Below are 25,194 nucleotides of genomic sequence, written 5' to 3'. Positions count from 1 at the left end.
TTAATTCTGAAATTTTCTTCCATTCCATTATTAAGCTTACAAGTCTGACCTTTTAATATGCCTCCAGGTTGTTAGTGAATGACTAAGTTAATGCCCAGTGACTGGGATATTTTATGCAAATTCTCTGGGACCCACCTCCCTTCACATTCATTAAATTTATTTTTTAAAGTATTTATTTATTTTTGAAAGAGAGAGAGAGAGAGAGACAGCATGAGCAGGGGAGGGGGAGAGAGAGGAAGACATAGGATTCGAGGCAGGCTCCAGGCTCTGAGCTGTCAGCGCAGAGCCTGTCACAGGGCTTGAATCCAGGACCTTGAGGTCATGACCTGAGCCACTCAGATGCTCCAGATTTCTTATCCATTGAGTGGAGTTTAACTTTCTACCTTCAATTCAGCATTATCATTATGCCTCTCCCCATTAAAAAAGAAAGAAAGAAAGAAAATAAAAAGAAAAGCTTCCTAATAGTACTTGAGATCTGTTATTTTTCTCTATTTGGGCCCAATTCGTGCAATAGTGGAGAGGAGTTTATTTAACCCTAACTCTTTTGCTTAGTTTCCACCACTGGAGGAGAAGGGGGTGGTGGGAAGGAAGGAGGAGGGAGCGAATGATAAAGGAGAAGAGAAAGAGATTAATAGAAATTAAAGGGACACCTAATATAAAGAGCTGAAGATAAGGGATACCAGAATTGCATACATTGGGGGAAGGATGCTTTACCTGGAGGCAGAAAGAATAAGTATAGAATGCTAAGTAACATCATAGTCATGTGTGATCATCAGCTGAAACCCATAACTACATATGTCAACCTTAAATAGCTGCATAACCAATCCCTACCTCTGGGTTTTGAGGTAGACTCACAGGTCAAGATTGGGATCTTTTCCTAGTAAGAGAGTCACACGTTTGGGAAGCTGGCTTTCATAACATTGTGTTTCACTGTCTCTAACAGAGCCTTTAACCTATTTTTGGACTATCCCTTTTATTTTTTTATATCAAACTACTAATTTTGAATCTTGGCTCCATTATTTTCTAGCTAGGTGACACTGGACTGGGTTTTCAGTTTTCCTGGGATTTAATTTGCTCTTCCATGATGTCAAGTGGGCAGTGCCTGGAACAGAATAGGTGTTCAAAAAATATTTATATTCGATGAATGTCTAAGGTGCCCTTCAACTCTAAAATTGAATGTGTGACCCTGAGACAGAGAGCTTTGCTCCTCCACATGTGCAGGCAAAACCCATTTTGCTGCCAGATAGGAAGAGGAACAAAGCTGCTCTTAATACAAATGGTTTTAAAGAAAAATGTTGTTATTCTCCAGGCCCCCATCTTGCAACGGACATCTGGGTGATATGGGCGGATTGAAGAACTTTTGTCTCTAGCCAAAATAATTCATAAATTCCCAGCTCCAGGGTTGTATGGGGTGAGGTTGTGAGAGTCCTAGAGTTTCATAATATACATTTTCCTCATGGGGAAGATGGAAAAGTTGGACTTGATGTTGCTAAAACACATTTGTTTTTATTCTCATTCTTTGCCTCTTTTGGCTACTGAGCAAATGTAAGATCATTTGCAAACCTTATGGCATGTGTGTATGTATAATAAAGTGCATGTCCTTCCTGCTAGCGGATCTCAAGCCAAAGGCAGCAATCCCCCTGCCCTGAACCCACCATCTTTCAGAGGGAGCAAATGCATCACAGTCATGCATATGACTTAGAGTAAGTTGGAGAGTGTGGAAATAAACATGTCTATTAAAAACAATCCAGTTTCTCTTCTCTGGTAGCTATTTCATTTCATTGTACACTTTTCACTTTCACTTTATTATAGAAAGATTTTAATCAGGTTTCAGGGTTCAAAACTTAGAGCAAATATTAGACCAAAAGTTCTTCATGGCCTGAAATTATCTTGATAACATTTCCTTCCGTTCTACGCCTTCTCTTTAACCGTGACCCACTCACCCCTCCTTCCTTCCTACCTGTCTTCCCTCCCTCCTTCTTTCCTTTTTTGTTTTTCTCTCTCAAGAAATGTTTATGGAGTACTAACCATACACTAGGCATTTTGCTAGGCACTGGGACTCAGAGATCAAAACATAGACTGCAGGGGAGAAAAGCAAATAAAAGAAACCAAAAATATGTTATTTTAAAAAGTGAAAACAGTTCTGGCCAGCTACAGGACTGTCCTGGTCTTTTAAAATACTGACTACATTGTTTTCTCTCTGCCTCTTCTCCTTCTTCTTCTTCTTTTTTTTTAATAACTTATTGTCAAATTGGGTACTCATCCCAACAAGTACCCCCCTCCATGCCCATCACCCATTTCCCCCTCTTCCCCACCCCCCACCAACCCTCAGTTTGTTCTCAGTATTTAGGAGTCTCTTATGGTTTGCCTCCCTCCCTCTCCTTAACTATTTTTCCCCTTCTCCTCACCCATGGTCCTCTGTTAAGTTTCCCCTGTTCTACATATGAGTGAAAACATACGGTATCTGTCCTCTGACTGACTTCACTTAGCATAACACCCTCAAGGTCCATCTACGTTGCTACAAAGGCCAGATTTCATTCTTATTGCCATGTAGTATTCCATTGTATAGATAAACCACATCTTCTTGATCCATTCATCAATTGATGGACATTTAGGCTCTTTCCATGATTTGGCTATTGTTGAGAGTGCTGCTATGAATATTGGGGTACATGTGCCCCTATGCGTCAGCACTCCTGTATCCCTTGGAGAAATTCCTAGCATCTATTTCTGGGTCATCAGAGAGTTCTATTGTTAATTTTTTTGAGGAACCTCCACACTGTTTTCCAGAGGGACTGCACCAGTTTACATTCCTACCAACAGTGTAGGAGGGTGCCCTCTCCAAGTGATCTGGTATGCAGCCTTATTTGGGAACAATTCCTGAACATTAGGTGGCTCCTGTCTCTGTCCAGTCAGCCTCACCAGAAGGAGTAGGAGGACCAGACAGAACTTGGTGTTTCTGAGCAATGCTATCACTGGCTGCAACAGTTTATATTCCCACCAATAGGGTAGGAGGATGTCCATTTCTCCACATCCTCACCAGCATCTAAAGTCTCCTGATTTGTTCATTTTAGCCACTCTGACCATCTCTGCCACTTCTTCTAATGAGCCTCTTACCTACAGTGTCCCTCCATGCCCATACCCAGCTAGCAAAATTCATTACACACTCAGCAATGGCCTTTAGCCTCATTTTGCTATACTTATAAGTCATTTTTGTTCATACCACTTTGAGTTACCTTTACACAGACTGGCATGTGTTATGGTTTCTTGTATGGCACTGTCTCCCATAATATTATCAGGTATGAGCACAGGTTTTATCTTTCTTGTCTTTATATTCTACTGCCTTGCACATAGTAGGTACTCAGTTCAATGCTGGGTGAATTTGCTGAATAGGATATCAGGGCCAGGAAGCCACTGTGGGACTGTTTCTTGAGTAACCCTTTCTCCCATCACATTCTTGGGATACTTATGGCCCATCTTACCTAAGATCTTGCCTTCTTAAGTACTTTCCTCTCACCAGCTTGTCCCTTTATCCAATTCCTTTTGTATTTAGTATCCAGACTATGCCCATTAGTTGTTGACTATGCATTATACTGTTGTGTGTTTTATGTGGCCTGATGTAGAGTTTTTTCAAACTAAATTATAACTTTGAAAGGATCAAAAAGGCCATCACTTTTCTGTCTTTCCAGTATGGCATAGTACGGGTTCAGATTGGATGCTCAATAAATGTGTGAAGTGACTATAAATCTGAAAGCATTATACAAAAGCTTGTTAACCAGAAACCCGGCACAGGGGCTCATTTTCACTGTGAGGCTGCTTATTGTACATTTTCCTCATTAGATTTTCTGAGCAATATGCTTGGAGCAGTTTCTGGCTTCATTAGAAGTTGGGCATGATCACTATGGTTTATATTGTCATTGTTCTTGCTTTTCTCTTTGTTGATTACATGAGCATACTCCTCATTTTCATAACCTCAGCCCATATTTGTGAGAACTCGATGCTTTGTTGTAACATGTTGGTCTTTGAAGAACAGGCAGAGATATGTAAAATCATACTTGTTTGGGGGGAAGAATTGGCAGTGATTTTTCTTGTTGTAATTTAGAACATACCAAGCACTCATGATAGAAAATAAACCAATTTGAAACTCACAAGACAAACTCCAAAATTCAGTCTATAATGTCCTCATGTGGGTCTGCGTTTTAATTTAACAGCACTGTAGCCTCTTAGCGGCTGCTGGAGAATCTGTAACAGAGATGACTTCCTTAGTTCTCTATGGCAGAGAGAAGATCAAACAACCTGAGGGCATGTCTTCACAGAATGTTTTCCCCAAACCTATAGCATTTCCATTCATATTGAATTCATTCTCTACATGAAGTTTTAGTCACCCCCTCTGTATACATAAACCAGGGTCTCCAAGCTGGCACAGCATTCAGAATGTTCTATAATGAGAGATTAGTATAGAGCAGAAGTATTGAATTATAAGACTAAGGTCACCAAAATATGTTACCTATGCCAAAGAAACACTTTTAAGTCAAGGCCTCCATTTATGGCACTGTTTTAAACTTTGGGCCTCTGCTACCCCCTCTTCTGTTTAAAACTGTTTTGAAAATGCAGCTTTTAGGCCAACTGGTTTTTTGGCTCCTTCGGCCACGTTAGAGCCTCTGGCGGATTGAGAAGAACTAGTATGGCATCAGGGCTGTGTCTGTTCCCAGCCAGCTCACCTACTGATGGATGATGCCTGGCAGCATGCCTCCTTGTTGTTTGTTGTATTATTATGACAGAAAGCATTTTCAAAAGCCACATTTATCAAGTTGTCATAATAGTTTGGCTTGTGTATCTATCGACTCCGGAAAGAAAAGCTAAATCTCTCTCTTAGCACTGATCTGTCAGAGCCACGTGATGCATCACACGCAGAAGAGGTGGTGCAAAATGAATAGGCCATTCTGTGTGAGATTTGAGGACTTTTCAACTAAATGATTAAAGGAAGAGGTGTTTTTTATGTATGCATTTGAAAGTCCTATAGCACCAATGTCCTGTCCCCTCCTTGTTTCAAGAGTACGTTTCCATGGGTGGCTGTGTTTTTTGCAGATGCCTTATTCTTAGAATTTTGGAGGGAAAACGTTGAAATTTGCCACAAAGAAGGTCAAAGACACTCTTAATGTTTAAGATCGATTTCTCATTTGCAATTGTCACCAGATTAAACATTACTTGTTGTGGAAAATCTTATAAGGAAGATACATGGTTGGGAGTTCATGACTGTTGGGGGCTGGCAGAGGGATTCAAAATCATTATCCAGAGAAAACATATACTCAGTAAATGTTTGTTTAAAATACTTCAAATCTATTAATGTTAATAAAGCGCTCACTAGGTATGCATACTAGAACATCTTAAATTATTTAGAGGTATAGTATATAATGAACATACAATATAAACATAGTTATCTGTAGATACATTTTTATTGAGATATCATTGATATAGAACATTATACAATTTAAAGCTATACGATGTGTTGACTTGTTTTTCCCCCCATTTTCCCATCCTTTAACCCCCTTCCCTTTGATAATCATCAGCTCATTCTCTGTATTTATACGTCTGATTCTGCTTTTTTGTTTGTTTATTCAATTGTTTAGCTTTTTAGATTCCACATAGAAATGAAATCATAATCGCTATACTGTGTATTAGATTTCCATGACTTGTTTATCTACTAATTCCAAGTGGGTACCCTTAAATGACATCTCCCCAATTCTACCACCCCCAAGCCTCTGATAATTACCATTCTACTCTGTTTTTATGCAGGTATTTTTTTAAAGTTTATTGATTTATTTTGAGAGAGAGAGATGGGCGAGGAGCAGAGAGAGGGAGAGAGAGAATCCCAAACAAGCTCCATGCTGTCAATGTAGACCCCGAAGAGGAGGCTCCAACTCACAAACCATGAGATCATGACCTGAGCCGAAATCAAGAGTCAGACATTTAACCAACTGAGCTTCCCAGGTGCCACTGTAGATATTTTTTGAAGGAGGTGCTGGACTGACTCCTCTTGCTGGGACCAAGCACCATAGAAATAAAGTTTCCACATCAACAAGGCTCATTTTTATTTTCATGAAAGACACTCTAAATTAGAATTAAATAATAATTATATGAACATGGAATAAAATGCAGAGAATTATAGCATTACTTTTTTAAGTGAAAGAGTGTAACAGATCTAAAAGAAAGAAGAAATGTGGAACTTAAGAAACCCACCATGGTGGCCTGTCCTCTAACTCCATTTTTTCCCCATGCCAGGCAAGATCACCACCAACCACCCATGATGCACAGACTCCAGTTCTAGATCATAGGTTTTAGCATCCAGTTTGACCCATGGATGAGGACAGTGGGCATCTGAGGACAGCAGGGTCCTGAGGTTCATGTAACTTTTACATGGCTAAGTTGATTGGTATCAAGTGTTGTTTCCTGAAAGAACCTCTTACAATAATGTGTCTGTGGAAAATGAAAAGCAGCCCAACAGTGCGTTTGCACTTGGTCCTCTTCAGTGTTCTCAGAATTTGTTACTCCTCTTGAGGTCTTTGTGAAAAGTCCCAGAAATGTAGAAGTGCTTTCACTGGCTTCTTAGGGACATCCTTCCGAAAGATAACTCCAGTGAATACTGACCTGCTCAAACTGAAGAGGAAAACCGTGCACTAATACCACATGAAGTTCTGTTTTCAGCTATAAGTGTGCTTGTCTTGTCTAATCTATGTTCATTTTAGGATCCAAGATCTAAAGGATCCAGAGTCCAGAGTCTTTCTGTCAGCTTGAATTGCTGATATGGGTTATACCTGTTCTCTTGTGAAGAGTCATGGTTTCCTTTTGGATGACTAAAAAAAGAGAGATAAGCAGATGAATGCTCATATTTTACAATTCTTTGCCCATGAGTCCATATTTGAAAGACAAGAGATATTCCAAGAAATACAGTAATGTGTTCTTACTGAGCACCCCTCTTTACTTTTTCAAAATCAAAGGCAGAGTTTCCTGAGTGGCTGTCCTTAAGAACTCTGGAGTCTTAAATACACAGTTCCCACATTTTCCTAAAACTTGTTCACTGACCCCAAGGATGAACCTGGCTATGTCTCCAAAAGACTCTGTTTGCTTAGGGAGGAAAATGAGGAGACCCTTGAGGTAAAAATTGGTGTGTTTTACCCAATTTTTTTTTATTCTTAATGAGAGACAAGTTGAATACGACTCCCTCTATTAAGGGCTTAAATTATGTACGTGGGAAGGTGGGGAAGAGGGGGACCAGCAAATTGCTAACGCCTGGAAGGAGAGCTTTTAATTTTCCGTGGCAATTCATTTCTTCTATGGTTGTTAAATTATGGTAACTGAAACTAAGATAATATCAGGATTTTAAGAATTGGAAGAGTTCAGATGGTTTGTTATGTGTTAATGAGTGTTAAAGTGTGCCTTAAGCATACACTAATCTCATTTTAAGTGTGTTAAAATCTGAATAATTCACAATTAATAGCTTGTGAGTGAGGTGATTACCATTTTAGAGAGAAGGAATTAGGTCAAAATTAATAAATGGCTAGCTAGGAGTAAAGTGCTTAAATGAATAAATAAGGAACTTTGCATACAAATTCAGTTTGGAATATGTTTGAATATTTATATTTTGTTCTTTCATACTTGAACCAGTTCTGAGTCCTTAATTGGTACCGTCCTTAGCTCACTAAACACAGTCCTGAAAATATTCTATTGTTCACAGTGAGAAGATGCATTTACTTAAAATCTCTGTTATCAGTGGCCTCTAACTTGCGTTGGAAACCATTTTGGATTGAAATTTCTGTTTGTTTTCATTCCCAAGGGTGAATTTTATTTTGTTTAAATGTATAAGAAACCATTTGGCTGTTTTCTACTAACGAACTGTTAAGGAAGGAAGAAAATATTTTTTTACTGCTTGATGCTCAAATGATGCTTTTGTGCCCAGATAAATGACTTGGATGAAGAAATCAACACTTAGCACAAATTAAATCCTTACGATGGAATATTCACTTCATTAACTTAAATAAAATTTATATTCAGGTGTAATAAATTTGAACTTTTAAAAAGTATAAGCTTCTCTGCATTGAAGTTCTTTCATGTGACATTTTATAGAGGAGTGTGGTTTTCTTGGAGATGTTCCGATGTATAGTGTGTACGGGTATCCTTTACTTACTAGAAGTGAATTTACCAGAACTGAAGAGCAGTTGATAAATTGATATGGTAACAATAAGGTGCAGTTAACCTCCAGACCAACACTCTGCTTGATTTCTCAGATTTAATCTAGTCTTACTATGTTACACATCTTAAGTATATCTTGTTCCTTTTTTTTGATTTACATGCTTTGAAGTTAAGACAAATCTGAGTTCCAATCCCTGGTTCTTTCTTTCCTGTGGATATTTCAGTAAGCCTCCTAATCTCTGTCAGCCTCAATCTTCTCATCTATTAAAGGGGAATGATAAAACCTTTCAGAGTTCTCGAAAGTTTATTGATAATGTACACAGAATATGTAACCCTGGATGGAACACCTATAGGAGGCGCTCAGTGTATCATAGAGGCTAGAATTACAATTGTTACCCACAATCTGATAATGTCTTTCAATAATGAGGACCTTTCCAAAATCCAGCATTACCAGTTTTGTATCATATTTAAGTCAATTAAATAAAATAAGTTCTTAGTAAATAAGTAATACTATATAGTAGAGGCAAGGCTTAATTCAGGGAAACAAATTATGTAAATCAATATGAGGTGTTCGACAATTATAGGATACTCTTTGGAAATTGCAGCAAATGTTTCTCTTTGCGTTCTATTTTTGCTAAATAAGGATTTAAATCAATCTTTTATATTATGCGCTCACATCTATCTTCCCAGGATGCTTTTAAAATGTGTGTTTGTAATTGAAAATATATGGGGAAAGGCTCATTTAAGTTATTGAAGCAGGTATTTTTCTGTTTTTTCTGTTTTGTTTTGGTTTGGTTTTTGGTAAATGATATCTCTATAATAACTTTTTTGCATTTGAACAGAGCTTTTGTAAATTATCTGAGTTAGTGATCACCAGTTTGTATCCCACCAGTCCAACATACATTTGACAGATGAGAAGGGTAAGACCCTGAGAGGGCAACAGGCTTATGCAAGGAGAAGAGCAAGTTTACGACCTACATCCCACGAACTCCTAATTTAGCATTGTTTTCATTATTCCTTCATGGGGATAAGGTTAGGAAAAGAAAATAAAAAGAGATGGAAAACGTAGAGCTTTAAGGTCTTAATGATTAATACCAGAGTTCACTTTTTTAAAGCAAGAAGTCATCATTGTATCTCCTCGTTTTTAAAACATTGAGTGGTTCCCCTTTGCCTATTGCCAAGTTCAAAATTAGAAGGTATTTCTCTCATCTGTAATTTCCCACATAAATCCCAAACTCCAGCAAAGCAAAACCATATCTTTTTATACTTCTTTGCCTTTCCTGTGGTTTCCTCTCTCTATTTCCTTAAACCTTTTTCAATATCTATTATGTTTTTATATCTGTTACACAATTAATTTATCAGATGTCTACAAAATGCTTACTGTGTGCCAGGCACTGTTAGAAGTGCTTCTCAAATATTAAGTCAGTTAATTTCCATGACAATCCCAGGAAATAAGTCATATTATCCCATTTTACAGATGATAAAACTGAAATATTGAAACTGCAGAAGAGAGTCAAGATTCCAGAAAGAGGATTCTGGTTTCAAAGTGGGTACTCTGAACCATTACATGATGTCACATATGTACTCAGAATTATACAACTGAAAAGCTTATCACATTCAGCCAAGACCACTGTCTAAATGGCATGCCACCAAAGGCCTCTGGGTTGTAGAATTCATTACCTTGTAAATGTACCATCAACTGGAACCTACTTCTCATCTTTTTAGACTCAGAAGTCTGGTAATTTTCAGTAATCATACCAAGAACAGATCTGCTCTTGGAGGTGGACTCACAATGACTTGACCCATGAGATTAATGTTTCAAACTAGAATGCTAGTTTATTTATTAACTTGCAATGAAAAGTAGAACTATCACATGGACCAAAATACCTATGTGAACATGATAAGCACATTGTGCCTCTCGGCAGTCCTAAGAAACCAGATCACTCTTGGCAAGTTGCTTGGTCAACATGGCATCGTAATGAGGGGTATCCCTGGGATGAACAGAACATTCATTGACATCAGCTAAGTTAGCATGAGGCATCTGTACCATGATAGCAACATCCTTGCCAATGGGTCCTGGAGGACATGAAACTCATTGGTTTTTGGTCTGGACACTGCTGGGCTGGGTGCAGACAACCATATATCTCCATGATTCTCTTCTTTTCTATGATTATAATGCCTAACCAGCCCTTCCTTTCCTTTCCCACATTCTGTTGTTAATGTGTGTTAATATTCTCAACCTGGCCACAGTCTTCAGTCCTGGGGCCTTTCTATCTTTTTAAGACAGGCTTAGTGCTATTGTATTTTCAGTTGCTATTTTCTTTTTGCTAACATCCTCAAGGCCTAACACAAATACTATCTAGCTTTTCCTACACTGAATTATGACAACATGACTGGTTTTTTTAATAGGAAAGACAAAGTCGTAATCATTCTTCTTTGTATTCCCAGAAGTAAATGCATTGCCCAGCACATAATAGGAGATCAGTGGATGTTTGCTGAATAAACAGGTAAATGAGGAGGTATAAATCATCATGGTTAGGAGTGTAAGCTCTGAAAGTGCATGTTCTGGTTTCAAATCTCAGCTCTATTATTTAACACTTGTGTGATTTTGGGAAGTTACTCAACATCCCTGAACTTCAGTTTTCTCATCTCTAAAAAGAGTACAATTGTACCCTGCCTCCCAGAGTTCTTGAAAAGATTAAATAAATTAATACATATACCGAACTTAGAAATGTACCTGGAATTTATCATAACCGTTAGTTATTAGTATAATAATTCTCTTAGCATTTTGTATTGTCTTTTTACTTGTTTTGTTAAAAGTATGACTTATTTTGCAGAGAGCAGAGTACTGCTTGTTCTTGTTTTAAGTGTCATCATTGAATATTTAATCAAAAATTGTTTTTGTTCACAGAAATTCAGTAAAATGGAAACTCCCTTGTATTGCTGATGGGAGTTAGGAATGGCACAACTTTTAGGGAATGCAATTTAGCAATATTTATCAAAAGCCTTATAAAAGTTCATTCTCTTTAGTTTGGTAATTCCCCTTCTGGAAATCTATCTATTCTATAGCCACAGTCAGAAACTTGGATAAAAACACTTATATGGACATAGTTTATCACACTATCATTTATCAACCCCCTCACTGGAAATTACTTAAATGGCAAGTCATGAAAGAATGATTATACAAATTAGCCTATCTCATTTAACAGAATATTATGTAGCTTTCAAAACTGTATCTTTAAAGTTATTTTGTAGTGTGGGAAAATGCTTCCAAAAATTGAAGTGGAAAAGAACACCCAAACCACAAAATGGTATAGGTGATGTAATTTCTTCTACACTGAGTGAAAAAAATCAGTAAATCAAAATAACAGAGATTATCTTCAGATCAGACAACTACAGGGGATTTTGTTTTGTAATCTTTCTTTTCCACAACCTCTACAATGAGCGTGTATTCTGGAAGTAAAAATAATTCTTTAAGAACTATGAGTTTTAATGTCCTTAGGTGTGTAATTTTAAGACTTGTTGAATATTAAGTCTCATTTTTACCATATCCCAGGTCTAAGCTTTTTCAGTGAAATATCTCTTCAGTCTTATACTAGAAATAATGGATTTATTTTCAGAAAACTATGTATTAATATTTATTTGGCTAATAAGCACTAACTATAAGTACTTGTTTTGAAAAAATTTTTGAAGCAAAATGAATGCTTAGTTTCAGCCCTCATGGAGAAATCAGTTTATATGTACAACTCCTTGTGATCTGCTCTGTTTAGTATTGATAGCAATTTCTGTAAGAACATTGCTACTCGGAAGAAAAGAAAGACTCTTACATTACTCTTAAGAGAAAATTGTTTTCATAAGAAAATAGCTTCAATTTTGAGCCTTTCACAGTAGTAATGAGTTTTTTCTTTTTTCTTTCTTTCTTTTTTTTTTTGTTTTTTTTTTTTTTGTGACCTAGGAGCTGTGAGGGAAGAAATATTCGATATAGAACATGCAGTAATGTGGTAAGTATTGAGGCTCACTTCTATGATTATGATCATATATTTTTTAAGAACTGAATAATGCTAAGCAGTTTTATGTATCCTGAACCAGCAATCAATTAGTATTTCAATAAGAGTTTTTTATCTCCCACTGTACTGTTGATGCAGCCTTTAAAAATACATATTTTGAGGGCACCTGGGTGGCTCAGTTGGTTAACTGTTCGACTTTTGGCTCAGGTCATGATCTCACAGTTTGAGGGTTCGAGCCCTGCATCGGGCTCTGTGCTGACAGCTCAGAGCCTGGAGCCTGCTTTGGACTCTCTCTCTCTGTCTCTCTCTCTCCTTCTGCCCCTCTCCAGCTCATGGTCTGTCTCTCTGTCTCTCAAAAATAAATAAACATTAAAAAATTTTTGAATAAAGATAAATAAATAAATAAATAAAATACATATTTTTAATTCTCCTCAATATAAACTCTCAATCATTCGGCCAGATGGAAACTAACTAGGCCATTTCAAAACAGGGGCTCTGTATTTCTTTTCTGCTTTCTGACTTTTCACATCTAAGTCTCTTGAGAACCAATAAGAGGAATGATAAAAAGGGAAACCACTAGGGTCTCATGAAATAAGTATTAATCAAACTCAGATTTGACAAAATCATTCATTCATTCAATCATTCATTTATTCAACAAAAAACATTCAATACCATCCTTGTATGAGGCACTACACTAGTATAAGGGAAATTGGCATGTGGTCACTGTCTTAAAACATCTGTGATAAAGTAGGGGACGCAGGGAGAGAAGATAGAGGTGCACATAACCATACTCAAGCACAAAGTATGGCAAATGCTGCAATAAAGGGATAAAGTTCTTTGTGGGTTAAAAATAGAGAGACCTCTGAAGAGTCTTCAAGGAAAAAGTGATTTGAGATATGGCTTAGAGGACCAGGAGGGCGGTGACTGGTCCACACTGAGTGTGAGGGGTGATAGTCCAAGCAGAGGGGACACAATGGGCAACTTGGGATGCAGAAATGTTTAAGGCGTGTTCCACATATGAATTTGGAAAGGATTGTGCCTAACAGTATTGAAGAGGGGTGCCTGGGTGGCTCAGTCGGTTAAGCATCCAACTTCAGTTCAGGTCATGATCTCATGGTTTGTGGGTTCGAGCCCCGCATCGGGCTCTGTGCTGACAGCTCAGAGCCTGGAGCCTGCTTCAGATACTGTGTCTCCCTCTCTCTCTGCCCCTCCCCTATTCATGCTCTGTTTCTCTGTGTCTCAATAATAAACATAAAAAGATTTAAAAAAAACCAGTATTGAAGAAAAGAATTGAAAGATATTTTGAGGTTACACCTTGAACAAATTTAAATGTTAGGATTCCAAGTTTATATTAGTTCAGTGAATAATGAGGGTTCACTAGAGGCTTTGGAGCAAGAGTATGATATTGTAGTTTCTCTGACTTCAGGAAGATTAATTCTGTAGTGATCTGAGGAAAGCTCTGGAACAGGAAGTGGAGGAGGAGCAAGAAGAAATCAGAGCTTAAACCAAAGCGAAATAGATGCAAGAGAGGTCAAAATTAAGGTCACTTTGTAAGACCTAACAAGCAATTTAAATTAGAATGAAAAGGTGAAGTGAGAGTAAAGGAAACAGGGAGGTGTGTGCATATTTAGAGCTCTTAAACTGGCCTATCCTCTGTTAGAGTAACTCTTTCTCACTAGCTACATGGCTCACATTTTCCTTATTCCCATCTCAGCTCAAATGCAACCTCCTCAGAGCAGTTTCCTTGACCACCTTATCTGATGTGCTTGTCCCACTGCCTAATCCCATCTCTCACAGCCGTCAATCTTACTTCCTTTACAGCACTTTGACTTTCTTTGTAGCACTAATCTCTACCAAAATTTATCTTTTTTGATTACTTATTTGTTTTCTGTTTTCTAACTCTAGAATGTGGACTCCATGAGGATAGGAGCCTCATTCATCTTGTTCTCTCCTTTATCCCCAGTGCCTGGAACTGTTGACTCACACATATTAAGTACATGATGGAAATTTGCTGAATATATAATGGATGGCCAGGGTTCTGAAAAAAATGGTGAATACTGTTGTCAAAAGTAGGAATGTTGGGAGAAGGCTTGGGAGAGGGAAATGACAAATTTGATTTAGGGACAGTATTGAGTTTGACATGCAGGCTGAACTTGTAGATGATATATTCAACTGTGCAATGAGGATTTGAGCTCAGGAAGGAGATCAGGGCACAAGCCATAGAAAAACAAATGAGATGCATAAAATTTGAAGATTTGGAAGCAGTACCTTAAGGGAGCGCATGTAGAATCCTTAGAGGAGAGAAGCTCAGAACTTTGGTGAATATCTGTATTCAGATAGAATGAGAACAAGAGTGCCAGGTAAGCCACAACAGACACAATAGAGAAGTACCAGAAGAAATAAAACTTCATAAAGGTGTTCAGTGGGATAAATGTTGCCAATAGGTTGAAGACTGAAAAAACCCCACCGGAGGAACAGTTTCTATAGTGTGCTAGGAACAAAATCAAGATCATGGGGGGTAAAAAAAAAAATGAGTATCAATGAGAAAATGGAGTTGATGGGTATAAGCTATTCTTATTAAGTGTTAATAGAGGTATCTCATTATTTATGGAGTCACATAAAGGTATGTGGGTAGTCGGTCTGTTTGCAGTGAGTAAACCTTGAGAGATACGTTGATCTAAAAGGAGAGACTGATGATATGAGGGTGTAAGGGGATGCTTGATGCCCCAGGTCCCAAAGGAGACAGTGGGTGACAATAAGAGGAATCTTGGTAAAGGCAAAGGACATACTCTTCACTCTGAGAAAATAGAAGGAAATTGAGAGAGGAAGTTTGAGGATATAGAAAGATTTTGAAGAAGGGAAAAGATGAGGCTGCTCATGAGGCACAAGCTCAAGCTTCCTTGTAGAGTTTTCTCCATCACCTGCTGACAGTGAAGGAGGTGAGTCGAACTTGAAGGCCTACAACAGCCACTGGGGAAATCAAGTAAAAGCCAGCAAAGCAAAATAAGGAATTGTTAGGGGGCAATGAAGGGGCTCAACTGAGGCCAAAAGCTTGATGTGACTGAGAACAAGGACAGAAGGATGTTAAGACTTAGTCCGGTAGTATGGCAATGCATTGGGGCAGGAACAGAGAAGACTCACATTGGAGGTGACTTATAGTCAAAGTACTGATGAAATGGGTTGAGAGAGACCAAGATGAATGAAAAGTATATATATTTTTTACACCTGACCAGGGAGAATGCAAGGAACTAGAAGGCATGATAATTGGGAGTAAGAGTAACTGTCCAGTGGAAAATTTTGCCTACTTCATCTCTCTCTTTCTATGTAGGACACTAGGTGCCATATAGTTCAACTGCTAATTGGTTAAAAGAATCAAATAGCTGCAGTTCTTAAATTTTTAAAAACGGTATTGACTGTTTTAGAAATGGTATAAAAATACCTAATGGAAATATACTTTAGCTCATTGGTTTTCTTTATCCCTTTTATAGTAGTGATATCTTATATATTGGGGCTATTTTTTAAATACCATAATGTTATTTAAGAATCTCCATAATGTCCATTCTGTTTCTTTATAGCTTTTAAAATAGTGGAAAGGATCCAAACTCTCCTAAGTAGATGAATGCCTAATGCATCATGAGCATATGTGTGCCTACCCTGTCCTTCAAGCTTTTCAGAAACAGCCCACAATTTCCTTGCTATCCTTATGAGCACTTTCACGGACAGATGTAGGCTAAGACTCTGACCTAATATTATTTAAAACCCATAGTGTTACCTGAGCCAACTCTTTACAGCTTGTAGAATCAAACTGACATTGAGTCTTTTATGAGAATCTAAAGTCTTCAAATCATTTAAAGTTTTTTTTTCTTTCTGGCTTTTGGCCATGACAGGAGTGACATTGCCAAAAAAACAAACAAAACATCTCATAAGAAAGAATCTTTTCATAATCACATTCCAATTTCTCAAACTAAGAAGTTCAGGGCAATTTAGTTAAATATTCTCCTTTTAAATACCTGTTTGGAAAAAACTCTAGAGTCCCTTTTTAGGTAAGCCTCCAGGTCAACCCTTAGTCCCTGGCAGCTTTCTGGGGCTCTTCCGAACCACTTCTCCAAAGATTCACCCTCTTTTTCTATTCTTTGTGGGTGCGGCATATGACATTTCTTTGGGTTCTTATTCTCCAAGGCTGAGGAGGAGAAAACCTCTCCTCAGTTTTGTGAGTTTTCTGTGTTGCCCTGGAAAGTCAGTTCACATACTTTTAAGATTTTTTGTTAATCACTCTATAGACAGGGTGTATCAATAAAGAAAGTTCCCATGATGTTTGTCTGGTTCTTATAGTCATGCTACCTTCTGCTACTATTTCTATCAGGTTCAAGCAGATCATTTTCATTTCTAAGGATGTAGTACATCCAACCTTTCCCATTTCACAGTCCTCACTTTTGTCTAGGAAGGTGGCAAGACCCTCTCTCTCTGGAAGAAAAGACTAAGGGTACTATTGTGAAGAACAATAGGTGTGCACTAGCAAACCACCCAAGTGAGTCATTTAAGTCTCAGATCTTCCCAGGGGGACCCTCAAAAAAGGTTTCTTCATGTTTATTCAAATTAGACCTCACATCTGAGCCCCTTAATCTTAGTTAGACATTTTAAAAGGACTTTCAAAGTTAGACTAATATCATGTTACTTATAAACTGTTTCTTTGTCACCATCCTTAGTCTTCATAAGAGTTGACATTTCAGAAACAGTGACCACAGTTAGCAACATAATAAGTCAAGGTGCCTGTGGTAGCTGGCGGTGGTCATGGGTTTTTCTTTTTTTCAATTCAAGTTACTTAACATATAGTGTAGTATTGGTTTCAGGAATAGAATTTAGTAATTCATCACTTACATATAACACCCAGTACTCATCCCAACAAATACCCTCCTTAATGCCCATCACCCATTTAGACTGTCCATCCCCCCCCCCCCCCAACCCCTAGCAATCCTGCTTCTTCTCTGTATTTAAAGAGTCTTTTATGGTTTGTCTCCCTCTCTGTTTTTATCTTATTTTTTTCACACTTGACTGGTTTTTTAAAAAAACAAACGTCCCTAAGACTAAAGTTGGGAAGCCATATTTCCATATCTCTTCTAGAGCCCTCCCAGAGATGAGTGGGCAGGGATTTCTGTGCTGAGAGGTCACGGAAAGGCCCTGTCTGCTTTTCTCACCATGCTGGTGCCTAGCACAAAGTGTCTGATGATTTGCTTGTGAAACTGTGTACCCAGGAACATAGCAAACTGACAGGGCTGCCATGGGATTTTTCAAACATTCAAGGGAACCACAGCAACACTTGGCATTTGTTGGGCACGATGGAAACTGGTAGATCACGCTGGCTTCTTTTCTATGACATCTTGCCTTTGCAAAGTTGGAGAACAAGCCTCACATTTGGTTCTCCTGAAGCTTTGATAAAAATCAAGTACTGAGAGAACATCAGTGTGGGACAGGAGATGAGGGTGGCATTGTCCAATCGGATTTCATACTTTAATAGGTTTTCCAATACTCAACAAGTGCAGACTTACCATTAGTAAGTAAACCTGGTTATTTATGAATAAAAGAAAATCTCGTTTTTCCTTCAAGTATGTGTATGGTCCTTTTCAAAGGGCTAGTGTGAGGGTACAAATACCTGTTGAGTTGTTTGGACCTAACTACTTAATCAATGGAAGTGTTAGGTATTCCCTTTGGGCTAGGGGTGCCATAAAAAAATTCCAAGATATTCAAGGAGCTATGGACAGATGAAGTTTAGCAACCCGCATCACGTGGTGGGCATTCAACACTTATGATGAATGAATGAATGACATCCTAAGTAAGGTGACATTTGAGTCAAAGTTTTCAAGATGATAGAATTTTTCCAGCTACAATGAGAGACAGTGTATAAAAAGTGGGAATGGTATTTGTTCAACAATTTCTGCTGTAGCCTACAGTGTCCCAGTCACTTTTTCTAGGCACTGGAATATCATAGCTACAGAGAAAGATTAGCCCATGTTCTCATGAATCTTATTCTCTCATGAGAGAAAGCAGATGATAAACAAATAAAGAAAGAGAAGTGTGGCAGCTTCAGATAGTGAATGATTCTTAAGGAAATAAAGCAGGATAATGGCATAAATAGTGACAAAGGGGAAGTCGCTGCATATGGGGTGGTCAAGAAATTCTCTCTGAAGTGACATTGGGGCCCTGTAGTATGTGTGAAGGGGGAGGCATGAACTAGCCCAGCTTCTTTGAGGCACTGATAGGTCATTTTATGAAGTATGATATGAGGTATAGGACAGAGAAAGAGGTATTCATCCACTCTGAGGAGTCTGAACTTCCTCCTACGTGTTATTCTGTAAGAGGCATTGCTAGCCTCTCAGTAAGGGTGACAGGCATTGTTTGCAAAAGGACCAGAAGGCTGACAGACAGGGGGTTGCTCTGATCACCCCCCTTCTGTGTGTTTCCTTCTCCCAGACCCAGAGCCAGTCAGTCTCTGACTGAAGTATATGAAAGGCAGTAGGGTTTGTTTTTTTTTTAACCTCAAGTAACATGTTTCTTAACTGAGAAAGAAGTTCTGAGGGAAAGAATATTGGTTTCTTCTTCATAAATGTTCAGAATCCTCCCCCTACTACATATAGGGCGCTTCCAGAGGGCACGCTGGGCATCCAGAATGGCTCTCCCCAAGGCTGACTAGACTCTGTAGCACTGGCCCTAAGAAACGTGCTTCCTGCTGGATTAATTCGTGATTCCCTCCTTAATGATCCATCTAGGTGAAAAGCAGGAATTTTCCTTGTATTGTATCTTCCTTGAGAGAGAGAGAAAGAGAGAGAGAGAGAGAGCACTCTCACATTAAACTCTGATAGCACATGTCTCTTCCAAGTAACTTTATTAGGACTTCATTTGTAAGTTAATATAACAAAATGGAGACCAGCCTTTCCTTACCCATTAGCCTTGTAATGGCAGTCTCTGAGAGGCCATTGGGATTGTGGCTAAGAGGAGGGGAGAGTGATTTAAAGGACACACTTCATTTTTCAATCCCATGGACACAAAGACGGAAAGCAGTAACATAGAGCAGAAAGAATATTGGCTTCTCTGAGTCCTGGGGCTGCAGTTTAGTAGTGATGTGCTTTTGAACAAAATTCGTTAACCTCTGTTTTCTTACCTGTAAAAATACCCTTTTTATGTATGTCCAAATGATGTTTGTTCATGCACTATTTATGGTAGTTTAAAAATTGGAAACAAATGGAGGGGGACTGGTTAAATAAACTGTGGTATGTCCACACCATGGAGCACTAAACAGTTATTTAAAACAGTAAGTCAGATCTGTAAGTACAAACCTGTAAAGTTTATCCAAGGCATTTTAAGTGTGAAAGAAACAAATTATAGAGTAGTATCTTTAATATGATCTAAGTCAGTTTTTAGAAACCCCCAAATTGAGGGCGCCTGGATGGCTTAGTTGGTTGGATGTCCGACTTCAGCTCAGGTAATGATCTCATGGTTCATGAGTTCAAGCCCCGCGTCGGGATGTCTGCTCTCAGCACAAAGTCTGCTTTGGATCCTCTGTCACCCTCTCTGTCTGCACTTCCTCCACTTGTGCTCTCAGTGTCTCTCAAAAATAAATAAACATTTTAAAACAAATGAGTAAAGGATTATAATTAACAACTGTTTTATTAAAAACAAATTAAAAAATCAGGGACTCTGAGTAGCTCAGTCAGTTAAGCGTCAGACTTCGGCTCAGGTCACGATCTCATGGTTTGTGAGTTCGAGCCCTGCGTTGGTCTCTGCGGTCTCTGTGCGGATGGCTTGGAGCCTGGAGCCTGTTTCAGATTCTGTGTCTCCCTCTCTCAGCCCCTCCTCCACTTACGATCTGTCTCTCTCTCTCTCAAAAATAAACATCAAAAAAATAAAAAATAATAAATAAAAATAAAATAAATAAAATCCCCAAACTGAAGTATGTCTGGGGGTGTGGTGTACCACTGATCATGATAATTACGTAATGCAGAGAGAGATTTTGAGTAACTTAAGAATGACTTTCCTTTTTTTATTCTGTATACTTCTGTAGCATGTTAGATCTTTTACAAGACACATATTCTTCTATAACTGGCATACATTTAAAAATATAAAAAGAAAATGAGGTTGGAGTAAAATATTTTCAAAGTGATTGAATATATATTTATTTCTGAAACATTGAAAAAAAAATACCTCACTGAGTTTTTCTGAAGATTATATGGGGAAATAGCTAAAAAGCAGTCAGCATGGTGCCCAACTCAGTCATGTTGGTTGTGCCCTGCTTCAGTTCCTTTCCTCAACTCCCCCTTTCTGTGGCAAAGTACTCTTTCCAGGATAATCCATTATTTATAAAAGTGAAAATTAGGTCACTTGAAATTCCCAAAGTTCAGCCTTATTGTGTAACATCATGGGGAACTTCTCTTGATTATTTTGCCAAGTAAATAGGTTCCAGGTACCTAAAACAGGAGTATTAGTCCTTGTCTATGACAGAACTGCAGACTTACAACACCTCTTCCTTTGGATGAAGTCTAGGAAAATGGACTTTCTATAGATGCCCATGAGCTGGACAGTTATATCTCTGGCAGCTGTAAAGCTTGGCCGATCTTTGGACAGACAAATGTTTGGTTGGAATTGCTATATGTTCTCAGGAATATATCCCAGGGGACCAATCAATGTCCCCTCTAATGAGTCTGGCTTACCACAAAGATAGGATGAATGTAGAATGACGACTTAACTACTTGTAGAGCTTTGGCTTTGTGGTTTGTGTGCATGTGTGTGCTTGTGCGCGCGCGCGCGCGCGCGTGTGTGTGTGTTTCCCTTTCAACATTGAGAATCACTATTGCTGGAACTAAAGGATGATCTTTAGGGAGCCCATTTCCAGGAACATTTTTATTTTCTTGACTTGGACCGCAGTCCTTTCTATTTATGTGGAAATTAGTAACAAAGGAAAATACTTTTTAGGGGGCAAGAAGTGATAAGTGACTTTTATTGTTTCTCTGAGGACAGTGTCCCTGTCCAAACTCTGTCAGCACCAATGCTGACTAAATTTTGACCATCCAGCAAATGAATTAATCTCTAAGTGCAAGTATACAGCATTCCATGTGGATAACTGGAGGTTGATTTTGGTTCAAAACACATCATTTCTCTTTCAATAGTTAAACATTAAGCATTTAGAATAAATGGTTGAAAATATCTGCAGCAATTACTCTGGGAAAAAAAAACCCTCATATTTTATGACTAACTGTTTTATCATTTGTGGCATAAAGAAATAAACTTTTTTTAATGATTCACAGATTCCTTCATTTGGTAGATCTGTCTGGTGGATACAGATCTCTCTGCAGTGCTTGCCGCCAGGCAGCTAGCCAGTTTTTTTTTTTCCTCCCCAGTGGGTTGGGCCCTTCTGCTTTTCTTCTCCCCTAGGCCTTCTTTTGACTGCTGCACACATTTCTTTTCCTTTTAATGCTTTTTCTGACATGTCTTTATTGGACCCCTCTGAAGTCTCTCGACTTTTCCTTTCTCCTTAATGTGTTCTCTTAATGCATTTCTTATCCTCTCCCTCAATTTTTTCCTCTCTGGGAGGAGTGTCATATGAACATGACCCCATGGACAGAAAGACAGGCCGGGTAGCTCTGCTGTTGCTCACTTTGTCGTTGGGCAAGCTCTTCAGACTTCTCCCAGCCTCAGTTTCTTCAGTCATGAGGTAAACATAAGAGTCGTCATGTTCACTTCATAGTACTCCTTTACGAGAATCAGAATCAGGAATGCAGATACACAGGAGATGCTCAATGAATTTTAGTTCCTTCTGCCACCTGATATGACAAAGATAAGTAATTGATGGTCTTCTCCAAGAGTTCCATTCCCCAGCTAAGGATGATTTTGCTCTTGTCCTTAACTCAAGATAGTACGAAGGACTCCATACTGATTTGTTACAGTATGTTATGTATACTTGTTACAACTGATTTCTGTTTATTGGCATCCTTCTGGTATATTTAAAAGCCATAGGTGATTTGCCCCCTAAGCTGGTCATAGTTAATTTATTCTAAGCCAGCATCATCCCATGGAGACTGTCGGAGGAAGCATTGACAATACTCGTAAATAGCCTTTGAGTGATATGAGCGGGCCTCCCTAAAGTCACACATTCTAGTTCACACATGTGATGCTGACTGATAAGAAATAAGTGTGCCTCACCTAACAGCTATGTTCTTTTCCTGTGGATGAATAGCTACGTGCCAAACAACTGCTTTCTTAAGGCCATTAGCAGGAACTTGGTCAACCCAGAATTTGCTTCCTTTGGTATCATCATAATCCCATGCCATCTTGAAACTCTCTGAGGAAAAAGTTCTGCTAGACCTTTTGCAGGTGTGTGTTTTGTTATATAATGTATTGGCTTGATAGATTTTTGAAGGGAAGAAAAACTCTTCATTGATTCACCTGATGAAGGGTATCAAAGAATTGTCTATCCCTTCCTAGAGGGTTGGGTTTTATCAGACTAGAGAAGCGGTATGAGTCCTTCTCCCAGCTAGCTCTATGACCATGGTAGTGGTATGTATGTACCACAATCTTTGTCAAAAATGACTAGGACACTGATCATATACCTCAAATGGATCCTAACAAAGTCATAGATTTACAGAATATTTAAATTAAAAGAAACTAGTTTGTTTGGGGTATCTACGGGGTGGAAGGCCTAGTGCTAGTGACTAATTCAGTTTGCACAATCACCTTGGGAAGTATTACCGTGATTTTACAATTGAAGAAATATGGATATTTAAAGAGAGAAAATACTTTATTTAGTGGTGCTGCTAGGTTTATATAATGCCAAAACCCATGCCCATCTCAGCAGAATCCAAGAGGGTGAATCAATGATCTAGACTAACTCATGTAGCAAATAACAAAACTAAGATACAAAAAGGTTAAGGCATAAGGAATTTTACAACATGTGCAATATTTTTGTAGGGAAAGAGAGATTCAAATAAGTTTACTGTAGCAATTATAATTCATATAGCAAGTATACGAACTGCTGAGCATTTTAACTGTGCAAATCAAATACAGCAGAAAAAGGCAAACCCAAGTATCCTTGCTGAAAACATCCCAAATCCCCTCTCCTTTGAGCTTCACCTCCTGTCCAGAAAATATAAATTTCCTGAGTCAATACTTCTCAAACGTACTCTCTTAAGTCCTAGTTTCTGAATTACACAAAATGTAGGCTGGCCTCTGGTGACCCAGCTAGAAGCTTGAAGCAGAGATCTGACAGTGACTTTGAAAGAAATTACTACTGCAGTTCTTCCCTTGGCAGAGTGCCTTGTGGAATGAAACGAAACAGGCTGTCGTGCATAGGTTGTGAACATGCAAATACTTGTCTACGCTCAGCCTGCTCTCCGTGAGACGAGAAATGATAAGCAGCATCAAATCTTCCAATTAACACCAAGATGTGTTGAAACTCAGGCAACATAAATTCTTGTGCTTTTTCCTCTGAGGGATCACTCACAGACCTTTGTGCTAAGCCATCTGAGCTAAGGCCAGTATTTAATTAGTTAACCCACTTTCATACTATATTGTACTTCCACGAATCTTTTCTTCATATATTTTTCTCTGATTTTAAGCATTTGCTTCCTTCTCAGAGGAAATTATGAAATTTAAAGAGGTTGTCTTGGAAGTTTGGCTATATTTTTTCTTTAGAATCTTATGATGAGCAAAGCTCTTATGGCTCTTAGAGCCTATTTAGTTTAGGCTTCAAATTCTGTTCAGAATCTTGAGTGAAATATGGGCATCACAGAAAGAAGGGTAAGGAGGCATTATTTAGGGTTTGGGGGGTTGTTTGTTTTTTGTTTTGTTCTTTGTTTTTTGTGGTTTTTTTGCCTTTGAATCTTCACAAAGCAAGTGTGCTTCAGAGCTCATCCAACACCAAAGCCTATAATGTACTGGTTTCCTTTTCCCAAGCAATATATTCATTATGAAAACCCCTGCCCTCCCCAAACAGAGGATTTTAAATGATATAACACTGCATTTCACAAAGTGAGATTTATTACTTTTTAATTTTTCTTTTTCTTCCTTTAAAATACTGCTGGGAATTATTTACTTTGAATTGTTATAGATCCTAGAAGCAACTCGGACAAACTGCTCAATCCCTATAAGACTGGAGTTTGGAAAACAATTTTCAGACAACTTTCTGCGGAGCCACCTTGACCTCATTGCTGGGTGATGAAGGCTGACCAGCCAACTTTCTAATATCACCCCTGTGGCATCCAGAATAGCTCTTCCTTTACCTGTTTTATTTTTTTTTTAAATTTTTTATAGCTTATTAATTTCGAGACAGAGAGAGACAGAGCATGAGCCAGGGGAAGGGCAGAGAGAGAGAGGGAGACACAGAATCTGAAGCAAGCTCCAGGCTCTGAGCTAGCTGTCAGCACAGAACCCAATGCGGGGCTCAAACCCACTAACTGTGTGATCATGACCTGAGCTGAAGTCAGACACTTAACTGACTGAGCCACCCAGGTGCCCCCCTTTACCTGTTTTATTGATTAACATCCTGCATAAGCTTCTTTCGGGGGAAAAGAGTTCTGCAACAAAACAAGAGTATGAAAACTCCTGCTTTTTATTTCCCTCCTAAGAGGTCTTCTGGTCTCTGATTATTTCTAGGGAAGAAAATTATCCATCTGATATAAATTTGTGCACAAGGCTAATTGTCAGGAGAGTGTCTCATAAGCTGATGTATACTTTAATTCAGCAGATAGTTATTGACTGTGCAACGCATTGTGCTGGGAACAAATGACAACAAAAGGATTTGTATAAGACAGTCTATACCCAAATGTTTTGAAATTGGAGACAGGAAGATAAGAAAGACAAAAATACAGATAGCTACAATCTCATGCAGAATAAGAGAAGTTGTGAAGGAAAGTGTAAGGAGATCACTAAGAGAATTTCTGATCAATCTGTTCTTCCCTGTGTTTCCAAACAGCCAGCAATGTGAGACAAATTATAAAATGATAACACCAGTGAC

The 25,194-nt window shown here is 38.5% G+C and overlaps 1 protein-coding gene across 1 annotated transcript in view; it reads left to right on the top strand.

Annotated features, from left to right (window-relative positions):
• Nucleotides 1-12,142: 12,142 nt before the first annotated feature.
• The window catches only part of ADAMTSL1 (ADAMTS like 1), a gene marked incomplete at its 5' end in the record, with an annotated part of 328,947 nt that continues 315,895 nt past the window's right edge, over nucleotides 12,143-25,194 (top strand). The window contains one exon of the mRNA XM_039244420.1: nucleotides 12,143-12,188. Within this exon, the coding sequence (XP_039100351.1) occupies nucleotides 12,143-12,188 (46 nt within the window). The remainder of the gene's footprint in view (nucleotides 12,189-25,194) is intronic.

This window comes from Hyaena hyaena, unplaced genomic scaffold, assembly GCF_003009895.1.
Source record: "Hyaena hyaena isolate Hyena2069 unplaced genomic scaffold, ASM300989v1 scaffold_240, whole genome shotgun sequence".
In the NCBI taxonomy this organism is placed as follows: Eukaryota; Metazoa; Chordata; class Mammalia; order Carnivora; family Hyaenidae; genus Hyaena; species Hyaena hyaena.
Note: the sequence above shows the minus strand (reverse complement) of the source record. Positions and strands in the feature narration are given on the sequence as shown.